We start from the raw sequence: 13,486 nt of genomic DNA, 5'->3' as shown, positions 1-13,486 counted from the left end.
ACAAGCTTCAAAGGCAGAGTTGAATAGTTGCCATAGAAATAGAAGTTCTATGTCCAGCAAAGCCTAAAACACTACCTGGTCCTTTATGAAAAATGTGTGCTGATCTCTGAGCTAGTCAATAGAAGAATAAATGGGAACACAACTAGATAAATTCTGTTTCTCTTCTGTTACATATCAGGAGTTCATTCATTCATCTGAAAGTATTTTGTGAGCATCTAGAATATGCCTTAGCAGAATAGTGAAGAGAACAAGTTCTTACCTCAAGAAGTTTACACTGTCTAGTGAGGAAAGATAGATCAAAATAAACACAAAGATACAGTGCATAGAAACATGCCCTTTAAAACAATCTAAATCAGTGGGCAAGGAAAAGAGAGAGCTGAGTTATGCTGTCTGGATGGTGGAGGTAGGCCTTTGGTAAGGTGATGTTTAGGCACAGATGCTGTACTTACTCCCAAATCAATGCAATAAATCATGCTTTCATGTGAGTATTTTTGACTGAAGGAACACAGTGCAAAGATGGTGAGATGAAAGCATGCCTGATATATTCAAGGAAAAGCAACAAGATCAATGGACTGTATCCAGGTGACAGAGAGGGAGAGGAAAAGGAGATGAATTTAAAGAAATGGCAGGTGCCAGATCAAGTTAGGCTCTGTAGATGATGATAATGAATTTGGACTTCATTCCATGTGAAATGGGAAGCCATTGGAAAGTTTATTAAAAGGAGTGAAACTGTCTACTCATGTTTAGGAGCAATGACTCTGGCTATGGTGTGGAATACAGCGGCAAACACTAGAAGCCAGGAAAGCAGTAAAAAGACTCTGTCAGTCAGCTTCTCCTAGGTTTTTCTGCAATAAAAAGAAACCCCAGGATCACAGTGATTTACAGCCACAAAGGTTTACTTCTCACTCAGGTTAGATGTCAGCTGTGGCTCTGATTGCTATTGTTTGGAATTCATATTGAATGAACAACCCCCATCTATGATATCACTGGACTCATGGGAGAAGAGAAAGAGAAATGTCTGGACAACAACATGATGGATCTTCAAGACTCTACTCAGCAGCAGCACATGTCATTTTCACACCCAGGCCCTTGGCCAAAATAAAACACACGGCCAAGCCTATGGTCAACAGAGTGTGTAGATAGAATCCTCCCAAAGGAAGGGGGAAGCAAATAAGTGGCAATGATGATAAAATCTAACACAGCAGTGACTGCAGTGGTTTTTGTATTAGGATGATAGCAGTGGAGGTGCTGACACTTGACTGTACTCGGGATCTATTTTGGACAAGATTGCTGAGGAATTAAAAGACGTGAGAGAAGGAGAGGAGGCGAGAATGGCTCTACTGTATTTATCCTTTACCTGATACACTAGTGCCAAATTTATGAAATAAACAAAATCCAGCCCTTTTTTTCCCACACTTAGTATCCACATCCTTGATGACCTCTATTCTCAGTTCTTTTGAGGGCTTTGCTCTTAGTTGGCTGAGATTATTAGCTACATGGAAGTTACTGCAATGGTTGGGTATTAATAATGCTCTAGAGTCAGACAAATCTTCCTGGGGTTTAATCCCTTCCTGGGATTCTCTTCTCTATGACTTAAGGTAAGTCAGTTAATATCTCTGCACCTTAGTTGAACTGAGAATATATAACCATGATGAGCTGAGTCCTTTGCCTTCTCTTGCTGCGTCTTCACAACAGATCTGTGAAGTGAGGTTTATTGCCCCCACTTTATAGGTCAGCAAACCAATACACAGAGGCATTAAGTGATTTTCCCAAGGTCATACAGCTTGTAAATCTCAGAGGCAAGGATTCAAAAAGTCTGTTTGAATCCAAAGCCTGTGCTCAAATAAATCAAATATAGCATTTAAAATCTGGATGTTGCTTACCTTTTATAGTGCTTGCTTTTTTTTTGACAGACTCAACTATCATAAAAGTTAAACTGATTATGTATGAAAGATAATCTGTGAGTTCATTTCTAAGAAACAGTAAAAGTGATTCTTCTCGCTCCATGCAGGCAAATCCTTCTTAGAGGATATATGCAAATATAGTACAGAATTAGAAAGCCTTATTTATACTCTAGGGCCAGGGAAATAGCTTTCAGGAGTGGATATAAAGAATGCTATACGTTGAATGGGGAAGGTAGAGACGATAGCAGAAAAGGCTCAGGCGTAAGGAATAGGAGTGGAAATACTTACTTAAAAGGAGAATATGAAAAAAATAAATATAACTAAAAACAAGTGTATGGGAATATGAAACCTCACTACTACTGAAAGTGATATAATTAAATAATAAATGAGACTGCACTTTACTACCATTTAAATAAGAAAAACATTTTTAAGAATAGTGCCCCAAACTGGTGAATATGCATTGAAATCTGGTCCTGCATGCCTTATTCTGGGCAATCTAAAATGAAAAGCAATTTGAAGATACATGAGGGACTGTAAGAGTATTCATATTCTTAAATCAAGAATTCCCCTTCCGAGAATTCATTCCCAGAAAACCATTCAAGATATTAGGGAAAAAATGAAGATGTTCTTTGTAGAATTATTTGAATGACAACTCTGCAAATGTAGCTGTCCAACAGTTGGGGAATGGTTAAATCAATTTTGATACCTTTACTTTCTAGAATTTTGTACACATATTGAAACTTGTGGCACATACATTTTTAAAAATGCAGATTGAAAATTGAAGTACTGATACATGTTACAACATGGATGAACTTTGAAACCATGCTAAGTGAAAGATGGTCAGTACAAACAACCATATATTGTATGGTTACATTTATATGAAATAATTAAAATAGGCAAATCTATGAAGACATAAAGTAGATGAATGATTGCCTGGGACTAGGTGTGTGGGGTGGGATGCAGGAATGGGGAGTGGCTGCTAGTGGGTACATGGTTTCTTTTTGAGGCGATAAAAATGTTCTAACTTATATTGAGATGGCGCTCGTGTGACTCTGAATATACTAAAAACCATTGAACTGTACACTTTTAATGGGCAGATTCTATCTCAAAAAAGTTACATCTCAATAACAATGCTTTTTAAAAATACAAGTTGAGTATATACTGTAACTAAAACTAAACTACATAAATCCATGAGAGACAGACTAGAAGTGAATATAATGAAATGCTAACAATGGTTTGGTTCAGAAAGTGGATTTGTGGGTGAAAATTTTTGCCTTCTCTTACTGTCCCAAATATTTATAATATGATTAGATTTCTTTCATTATTAAAAAATAGATACAATTAGCAGACAGGAGAATCCTCTCCTTGGTATTTCTCTCTCCCCTCCACCAAAATCCAATCTTCTTATAACTTTGCAGAATCAAGAGTCGGAAATAGCACCGTCCAGCAGCCCTCGAAATCCCTTGTAGCCATTTCAGGCCATTTGATACAATTATCTGAATGGAAAAGACAACTATATTAATAGATTTAATACACCTCAAGAATATACAGATGAAAATTTCTGGCATACTGAATATACATGTGTTCTCATTTTCAGGAAGTGATAGAAGCAATTGCGGAGTGTGCATTTAAGACTTCACCTTTTCCAATTCTCCTTTCATTTGAGAACCATGTGGATTCGTAAGTATTCAACATATTCAAGAAAGAGTCTTTTTCCCAAATGGGGCATACTGAGTAATTGTTTATCAGATTTAAAATTATTTGACATTATTAATGGTGTTCTTCAGTCATGTTATATATTAACTGGCATGTTTTCATTTGTAGGTGATGGAATTCACTTAAAATAATCAACATTAAAATTGTCCATTGGACTTGTAGGATCTATTTTCATACCATAGTATGGTTTTTAAATTAAAATCTCTTCTTTTTGCAATGCAATGGAACATGTTTTCCTACACAATATGTGTCTTTGTCATAGATTTGGGGTGCTGTGGGCCACTTTTATAACTCTCCTTCATGAGTTCCTTCTATTGCACACAATTTGAGTCCAACATCACCTTGTGGCAGGTGGAGGGAGAGCTGTGAATTCCATTTTACCAATTTGCACTTACACAGAACTCAGTTCACCAAACCTCCATATTCCCCCTTTTCACTGGCTTTCCCGTTTGTCAATATTTGTATTTGCCAATTTCAAAATAGCCTGCATGTATTGCTGAGCTACACAAAGAAAAAGTTATTTTGACTTCACTGTTTTATATTCATTTTAGCACACATTACCAAAGAGAGACACATTTATATCTGATAGATGTATATTAGTTTATCATGTAGTTACTCACTTTAAAGAGCTACAGAATGAAAGATTGTTATCCATATTGAATGAAAGCCCCCGCTTTCATTTCAGGAACCTAAGCCAGAATTTTCAACTAAAAGCCAGCAGCACCTGTCCTAATTTGGATTACAAGTTTCTTTTGACCCTCCTTCCTAATGAGAGCCTTTCCCAGGTCACTGAGCCTCTTTGTCCAAGTAACTTGCAACACGTGCTTCAATTCTCTAATTCTTAAAGAGTTCACTAAATATTAAAGATGCAGATTGGTCATGAGCAAATTTCAACTTGAAGAATTTCTAAGTAGTTAAATGTGACAATTTTATAATTATCTGTATTTTTTCAGTTTGCCCTCCAGAAATCCATATTACGTTTACTGGCTTGTGGTTCTGTTTCATTATGCAACAATCATTCAATGAATGATGTAATCCTTTGGCACATAGCTTCTCCAACGCTTCTGAGGGTCAAAGGAAGAGGAAGGAATTTATTCTGTTCCATGCTATTTCTGTTCTTACTCAAAGGGGCACCTCTTTAGAGGCTGTATTTAATACCTAGTTTGCTGTGATGGTTCTGCTTTGCAATTGACTCTGTTAAACAATTTCTCATCTCTGTCCATTCATTTGTAATTGGCCTGTAACAATATGTATTAGTCCATTCTTGTACTGCTATAAAGAAATGCCAGAGAGTGGGTAATTTATGAAGAAAAGAGGTTTAATTGGCTCACAGTTCCACAGGCTGTACAGGAAGCCTGGTGGCATCTGCTTCTGGGGAGGCCTCAGGGAGCTTTTACTCATGGGAAAACAGAGTGGAAGCAGGTGTCTTACATGGCAGGAGGAGGACTAAGAGAGAGTGAGGAGGTGTCACACACTTTTGAACAACAAGATCTCGTGAGAACTCACTATCACAACAACAGTACCGAGGGGAATGGTGTTAAACCAAAAGAAATCACCCCCATGATCCAATCATCTCCCACCAGGCCCCGCTTCCAACATCGGGGGTTACAATTTGACATGAGATTTGGTCAGAGATGCAGATTCAAACCCTATCACAATACTTTAGCACTTTTCTTTCAGGCATTGTAGTTTCAACTTGAGGACGCTTTTTTTTTTTTTTTTTTTTAAAATAGAAGAAGGGCATCTGGCATACTTTTCTTTTTTCCTTTCTTTCTTTCTTTCTTTCTTTCTTTCTTTCTTTCTTTCTTTCTTTCTTTCTTTTCTTTTCTTGTTTTGTTTTGTTTTGTTTTTTGTTTTTTGAGACAGAGTTTCACTCTTGTTGCCCAGGCTAGAGTGCCATGGCACGATCCTGATTCACTGCAACCTCCGCCTCCCGGGTTCAAGTGATTCTCCTGCCTCAGCCTTCCAAGTAGCTGGGATTACAGGCCTGCGCCACCATGCTCGGCTAATTTTATATTTTTAGTAGAGACGGGGATTCTCCATGTTGGTTAGGCTGGTCTCGAACTCCCGACCTCAGGTGATCCGCCCACCTTGGCCTCCCAAAGTGCTGGGATTGGCATACTTATTTTCTTAAAGAGATGTTTCTATTTAAATTAGACAAAATGAAAGGCTATGGTTCCATTCTGTATTGTCACACCTGCTACACTGAGCTTCCCCTTGACATAGCCAGAAAAATATCAACCGCCACCTCCACCAACATAACAGCTAACCTTTATTAAACATTTTTTTGTGGCAAGCAGTTTTTGAAATATTTTACAAGCCTCAGCTCATGTAAGCCTCACCACAAACCCAGGTGCTTCTAAGAGTAAATATTATGATTGTCGCCATTTTACAGATGATGAAACTGAGTCCTAAAGAGGATGAACAACTTGCTCAAGGCCATGTAACTAAAACATGACAGAGATGGGATTCCAATCCAGTTAGTGTGACTTCAAAATGCACACTTTTAACCTTTTAACCAACACATCTCCTACGCCTAAACAGAAGCATCGCAAGCCTTCAAAACATCAAATTCAGACAATGAGAGCATCCACCAGACAATGGCCAGCAAGTGTTCACCTCTGTGGCTTGTAATGCTTAAACACAAGATGGTTTTTGCAGTTCTTCACACCAGTCATGTAGAGATCCAGAACTGGACATGAAAACTAATTTCTGCATCATGCACAAAGGCCAAGAGACTAGTGCCATTGTACTGCCCTTACTGGCTTAAAAATGATAAATTTAGCTATTACAAGTTCATTAATAATTTATATATGACAAAAGAAAACAGGAAAACAGCCTTTCCAGGATGCCATGATTGTGTCCCAAACCACTGAGATAATGTAATGGCAGTGAAATACTAAAAGATAAAATTCTACTGTGGAGGAAGTGGGTGGGAGTTGCTTGCTTCATATTTCCCTTGTCCTTCAGATATCAAAACTGCTCAGCCACCATTCTTTCCTGGGAGGCTAGCACACACCCAAAGAAAACCGATAAGCTTTCCCTTCGCTGTTAAAACCCCATGCTTGACTTGTGAGTCACCTCATCTAGTTCCTGAACCCATAGCAGGCAGTAGCAGCACTGTTTCCCACTAAACCTAGAAGTAACCTCAGAATCCTTCTCAGCACAGTGACCTCGGAATAGACCAGCAAGACATCTGACACCTATCTGCCATCTCTGATGAACTATTTTATTCCCCTGTGTGCTGCATATATGGAATTTCAGGTTTAGAACTCTGGTCCCAGCTCACTTGGGCCACACGTCCAAAACAAATTTATACTAGAAAAAAAGGAGAAAAGGACTGGGCACAGTGGCTCACTCCTGTAATCCCAGCACTTTGGGAGGCCGAGACGGGCGGATCACGAGGTCAGGAGATCGAGACCATCCTGGCCAAAACGGTGAAACCCTGTCTCTACTACAAATACAAAGTGGGTGTGGTGGCGAGTGCCTATAGTCCCAGTTACTCAGGAGGCTGAGGCAGGAGAATCACTTGAACCCGGGAGGCAGAGGCTGCAGTGAGCCGAGATCACGCCACTGTACTCCAGCCTGGGTGACAGAGTGAGACTTTGTCTAAAAAACAACAACAAAAAAATTAATTTATTAAAAAAGAAAGAAAAAACAAGAAAAGCCACTGAAATTTCTGGTTTTCTCTCCCAATATCTGAAGTCACCTATCCATGGACAATAAAAGGAAATCTGCTATTAGCTGCTTTCAATGTATCCTGTTGCTACATCGGAATCCCATGAAGTGTCTTCAAAATGCAGATTCCTGAGTTACACTCTTACCCTGACTTAGAATTTCTAGAAATAAGACTTGAAAATATATTTTTGAAAGCCCTACTTGACTCTGACATCCTACTTGTGAACCAGCACTTTTATAAAAAGAATTCTACACCAAATTCAAGTAAAGTAAGCTTTACCCACGTTCAGCCACAGAAAACTGTGAAATTTTGAACAAGGTTCTTAATTTCCATGGATTGCAGATTCCTCCTTTATAGGGAAAGAAGTTGGTTTAATTCAGATTGGAGGATTTACCCCCAAGAAATCAAGTGAGTTCCTCAGTCGGGAAAACTGACCTCTGCCCCAGACCTCTGCCCTGACCTCTGTCCCAGCATATAATAAAATACTGGGAGTATTTTATTATGCTCAGAAATGTCTGCTATGACCTGAAGTTCAAAATGCATTTGTGATTTTTTTTTCCTCTCACTTCATCTCCATAATAGCTGATATTGATGCTCTAAACACGTCAGGATTTTGTTTTTTTGCTAATTGCAATTTTAATGCCTTTTATTTCTGCAGTTCTGACCTGCAATTAAAGTCGGTTTGTTTTCCTCTGACTTTTTCAATTCAGTATTTGCTCTCTGCTCTGATTTAGTTCCATCAGGTGGGTGTGCATGTTTATTGAGAACATGGATAGCCTGATTACCAAATAGCTCATTTTACTTTTTGCTTGGACACCTATCTCTTGTTCTGTCCATCTCAGTTGATTCTGAGGCAGGTTTTGTTTTTGTCTTTGTTCTTGTTTGTCTGTTTGGTTTGAGGGTCTCGCTCTGTCACCCAGGCAGGAGTGCAGTGGTACAATCTCGGCTCACTGCAACCTCCACCTCCTAGGTTCAAGCGATTCTCCTGCCTCCTGAGTAGCTGGGATTACAGGCATGCACCACCACAACTGGCAAACTTTTGCATTTTTAGTAAAGACAGGGTTTCACCATGTTGGCCAGGCTGATCTTGGGACTCCTGACCTCGGCCTCCGAAAGGGCTGGGATTACAGCCGTAAGCCACCACGCCCAGCCCTCAGGCAGGTTCTAAACGTCTACATTAGACATAGATTCTTGTTCTTAAAAGTGTGGTCCTCAGACCAGCAGCATCTGCATCACTGGTGAGCAAGTTAGAGCTGCAGCCGAGTCCTGGGCCCCACCCTGGACTCTGTGTTGGACTCTTCATTTTAATAAGACCCCAGGTGATGTGAATGAGATAGAAGAGCTAAGCTGTAACCACCATGGTTTACTAACCACCTGCATCAGAATTATCTGCAGGCTGGCTTAAAATGCACGTTCCGGGGCTTTTGTCTGAGCTACGTGAATCAGGGGACTGTGGACTTGATCCTGTCACCTGCGCATTAACAGCTCAGGTGATTCCTTAGTGGAACTGAGTGATAATCATGGCTCCAGTAAAATCTTTATCTGGGCCTGATTTGGGGACTTCCTGACAGAGGGCACCTATTTGGGGATATTTGGGACATCTCCCTGAAATTCCTCTACTGGAGAGAATATGGTTACCTGGAAAATCCTGAGAGCAGGGCTTTCAGGTAAAACGCTCTGCTTTCACTCCAGGTGTTTGATTAAAGATAATTCGGGTCTCCCAATTCCAATATTCAGGAAAAATGTCATCAACTTCAGCACGTGTTGACTTATTTTAATCAATCACAGTGGTTTTCAAACTTGAACACACACCAGAATCAAGAGGGCTTGTTAAGACGCAGACTCCAGTTTCCCAGAGTCTCTGATTCAGAATCTGCACTTCTAACAAGCTCCTGGTGATGATGCTGCTGATGGTTCAGGGACCACACTTGAAGAAGTAATGCTCCATGATATTGAGCAGCATCTTTCTGTAAAAGGGAAATGGAGGGTTTGGCCATTTCTTTAGTGCACTCTGGAACATGTCGTCCCAGCACAAATGCATTTCTTATCAGCAGCAGCCACAGTGCAGGCTGACCTGGTTGAACCCCTGTGCAAGTTATCACTGGAGGAAGAAGACCTGAACCCAAGGATGCCCGGGGCTGGCCCTACCTATTCAGCCACTTCTCTGCCTGCTCCCAAAGCTCTCATAGACAGTTTCTAATGACTTGTCCTTCTGCAATAACCTCTGATGCTTTTCAGGATCAATTCTCTGACTAGTAGTTTTTCTTCTCTCCCTAATACTACTGAGGAATGTGGTACTGTATTCTGAGGGCTGCATAAGCCATTTAATAAGCTCCCATACAGACCAAGAGAGGCCTGGTGAGAAGGGGCAAGGTTGCTGTGGAGGACTTTGCAAGTCCTTTGAATCTCTCCTTAGCCTCTCCCTGCGGTTCCAAGAAAGCAGTGACTTGGGGGTTCATATTCAAATGCCAGAGAACTCACTTTCCCCCCAGAGCACATGACTTGGGGGTTCATATTCAAATGCCAGAGAACTCACTTTCCCCCCAGAGCACATGCTTTGTTTTTAAAAGGAAAAAAAGGAATACAAAATAGTGACTTTTCCTGTGGACCACTGCAGTATGATTTGAACCCTCAATACTACCCCCCTAACCCCAGGAAAAAAAAAAAAAGAACAGCTGATGATCCAGGCTTAAACATTCATGGAAAAGGGAATGAAAATAAGAATTACATTTTATGATCGATTTGAATTTTCATCAAGAAGGCTTTTCATCGCTGTTACTTATTCCTAGTACAGTCACAGTTCTGCTAAAATGTATTATCATTGCAGCATGTAGAGATAACTATTGGAAATCAAGTTCGACAGACTGTAGATCAAATTCAAAATCCATAAAACCTAAAGGAATTGGATACCTTTATAATGATATTTAACATTCCACGAAGTGAGGAAAAAATTATTGCTTTTTGAAAGGTCAAGGGAAGCAGTAGCATTGAAAGAATATGAATGTTCCCCTATATCAGCTGTGTTTACAAGTTACTGGAGATAGGATTTGTCTAGTCTAGCTGGCGGACGCCGCCTTGTAACAGTGGAATCATCTTACATTTGCCCTGCTCTTTTAATGTTTCAAAGGCGTTTGCATCCATTACTTCATTTCATCTTCTCAGCATCCTCTGTCCCTTTCCAAGAACAGTTATTATTCTCCTCATTATATAGACCCAGAGTGGTTCAGACTCTGGAGCTCAGCTCAGCAAACCCTGCAGTGCCAGCCTTTTTCCATTATACCAGGTCCCTACTGGCAACATATTCAGAATGATACCACCTTTGCTTTTCTATTATGTACATAAGAGTTGCACACAACTTTCCCCGAGGTGCCTGCTACTTTTATCTTTCCTCCAGGACCCCCTCCCCAAGTGACACACTGTTTGTTTGCCTGTCTGCCCTTTTCTACATTTTGAGATTCTCTCCCTCTCTTTTTCTTTCTCCATTGTCTCTCTTTCCCTACTCAGCTCCCTCCCTGCCATCCTTCCTTATCTATCCTCTTTCATCTCCTCATAAACACTCCTTTGCAGCAGTGGTTTACAAATTTCACTTGAGAATTTACATGGAAATATGAAAGGGTTCTTTCTCCAAGTGTCTTGCAATTGACTTGGAATCAGCGAGTTAAACAAAAGGGACTGAGCCTCTAACTCTGGGAATTTCAAGGCTCCAGTGACAGCAAATGACCTGCTGTCCCCTCCACCTGTGTCTATGCAGGTCTGCCCTGGGAACCACCTCACACGTCAATGCTTTCACTGTCCACTTGTGTATGTTATTCAAATTCACGTAAGTTAGGATAAATATGTAGGATGATAAAAACCAATCCTGACGGGTGGGATTAGAGAATCACTTCTTTCTGTAGTTAATAACAAAAAGCAATCCTGTTCAGGCTCTTTGGATAAGCCTCCCTGCTTTCCTTCTTCTGTTCTTGTTCTCCCTTAGCCCAAAGCAGCAAGCCAAGATGGCGGAGTACTGCCGACTGATCTTTGGGGATGCCCTTCTCATGGAGCCCCTGGAAAAATATCCAGTAAGCAGTTTTGATGTTTGTCCTTGAAGGAATGTGTGCATTATTGATGAACAAGGTTGAGGGAAAACTTACTTCCTTTTCATGTTTATGTTTCTTGGTAAGATTAATGCAGTTGATGATGAAATCTTTGACAAGGAGGATACCAGCAATGGGCCCCACAAAGGGTGCAGGAAGTGCCTCTGCTCTCTTCCTCTTCCCACGCTCTTCTCTCTCACTGGCTGCCTGATGAAACTCAATCAAGAGTGCAGATTTCCCAACAATTACAATCAGCCCATAGAGACAGTCCAAGAGGACAGGCCTCTGCTCACTCCCAAGGAACCTCATCACACCCCTTTGAGATGAGTGGGTTGGCAAAACAGGACACTGCAGGTGGCACAATGTCTTCTTGGCCTGTCCCTGCTGGCTGCTCTCTATTTCCTTGCATGCACCTTTTGGTGTGGCACAACTCAGGTCGCCTATTGCCATGATGATATCTCTGTTTTAGGAAGGAAAGCAGCAGAAATATCCTAAAGTAACATTTTCCTTCCTGCACCCTTTTGCCCGATCTCCATGCATTTTTAAGTGAGTTTATACCAGTCCCTACACTCATTGCAAGCCAAGAATAGAGGACCAACTTAGGCATTCTATACATTTTCTCAAAGTAGCCTATCTTGTGGCTTGCACACATGCTTTCTGATATAATATCTAATGACCCTCTCATGGGAAATTGATTTTCCCATTAGATGTACAAACTTGAAAATTCATAAATGTTCAGATTTAGTACATCAAATCTACCAGTATATTTCTATGGTCTTATTCATGTAGAATGTGTTGAAAAAAAAAAAAGTATAGTAATGAAAATATATCTTTGATGTAAAAAAAAAAAAAAAATTAGCGCCTGTGCAGGATACACTAAGAGTTTAATGAGCAATGTTGAAGGTGGGGAAGAACAGTCTAGACATTCGGTATCCAAAGCTGAACAGGGGGTCTGGGGAGGGGATCTGAAAGAGGGAGCAGTAGTTTTAAAGAGTATGCCTTTCATTTCTACTAGCTGGAATCTGGAGTTCCTCTTCCAAGCCCTATGGAGTTAATGTATAAAATTTTGGTGAAAAATAAGAAGAAATCACACAAGTCATCAGAAGGAAGCGGCAAAAAGAAGCTCTCAGAACAAGCCTCCAACACCTGCAGCGACTCCTCCAGCATGTTCGAGCCCTCATCCCCAGGAGCCGGTGAGGGGCTGGTGGGCTCTCCCCCTCATGTTCTGTGTTGGTTTAAGAATTGCTGCTCTGGGCTGTGCGTGGTGGCTCATGCCTGTAATTCCAGTACTTTGGGAGGCCAAGGCAGGTAGATCACAAGGTCAGGAGTTCGAGACCCTCCTGGCCAACATAGTGAAACCCCATCTCTTTGGTGGCCAACATGGTGAAATCCCATTTCTTTGGTGGCCAACATGGTGAAACCCTGTCTCTTTGCAAAAATACAAAAAGTAGCTGGGCGTAGTGGCATGTGCCTATAGTCCCAGCTACTCAGGAGGCTGAGGCAGGAGAATCACTTGAACTTGGGAGGCAGATGTTGCAGTAAGATAAGATCTAGCCACTGCACTCCAGTCTGGTGATAGAGCAAGACTCCATCTCAAAAAAAAAAAAAAAAAAAAGAATCAAAAAGATTCTGCTGCTCTGAAATTAGCTTTGAAGGACTTTGAACATTCCTATTTCTGCACAGTTTTAAACTACTGGTTTTCTCTTGCTGCTACCAACTTAGTGGCTTAAACCAACACAAATGCATTATCCTCTAGTCCTGTAAGTCAGGAAGACCCCTGGGTTTCACTGGGCTACACTCCAGGTGTCGGAGGGGCTGTGTTCCTTCCTGGAGGCTCTAAGGGAGAAGCTGTTTCCTTGCTTTTTCCAGCTTCAAGAGGTCACCCACATTCGTTGGCTTGGGGCTCCTTCCTCCAGCTTCAAAGCCAGCAAGGCTGCATTTCACTAACCTTTCTTTTGTGGTCACATCTCCCTCTGACCACAGGCAGGAAATGTCCTCTGCTGGCAAGAACTCAAGTCCATCCAGATAATCCAGAATAATTGTGCCCATGTCAAGGTCTTTAACTCCATCTCACCTGCAGTGTCCCTTTTGTCATGCAAGCTAACATATTC

General features: G+C 41.0%; 1 protein-coding gene across 3 annotated transcripts in view; it reads left to right on the top strand.

Moving 5' to 3' along the window:
- PLCB1 (phospholipase C beta 1) overlaps positions 1–13,486 on the top strand; it is a 752,445-nt gene that overhangs the window by 573,460 nt on the left and 165,499 nt on the right. For all 3 annotated transcript variants that reach the window (XM_015149373.3, NM_001257867.1, XM_028827440.2), the window contains 3 exon segments: positions 3,502–3,584; positions 11,276–11,360; positions 12,391–12,568. In XM_015149373.3, the coding sequence (XP_015004859.1) occupies positions 3,502–3,584; positions 11,276–11,360; positions 12,391–12,568 (346 nt within the window).

The sequence above is a fragment of the Macaca mulatta genome, chromosome 10, assembly GCF_049350105.2.
Source record: "Macaca mulatta isolate MMU2019108-1 chromosome 10, T2T-MMU8v2.0, whole genome shotgun sequence".
NCBI lineage: Eukaryota > Metazoa > Chordata > Mammalia > Primates > Cercopithecidae > Macaca > Macaca mulatta.
The sequence above is the reverse complement of the archived record's forward strand: the minus strand, read 5'-3'. Positions and strand labels throughout refer to the sequence as shown.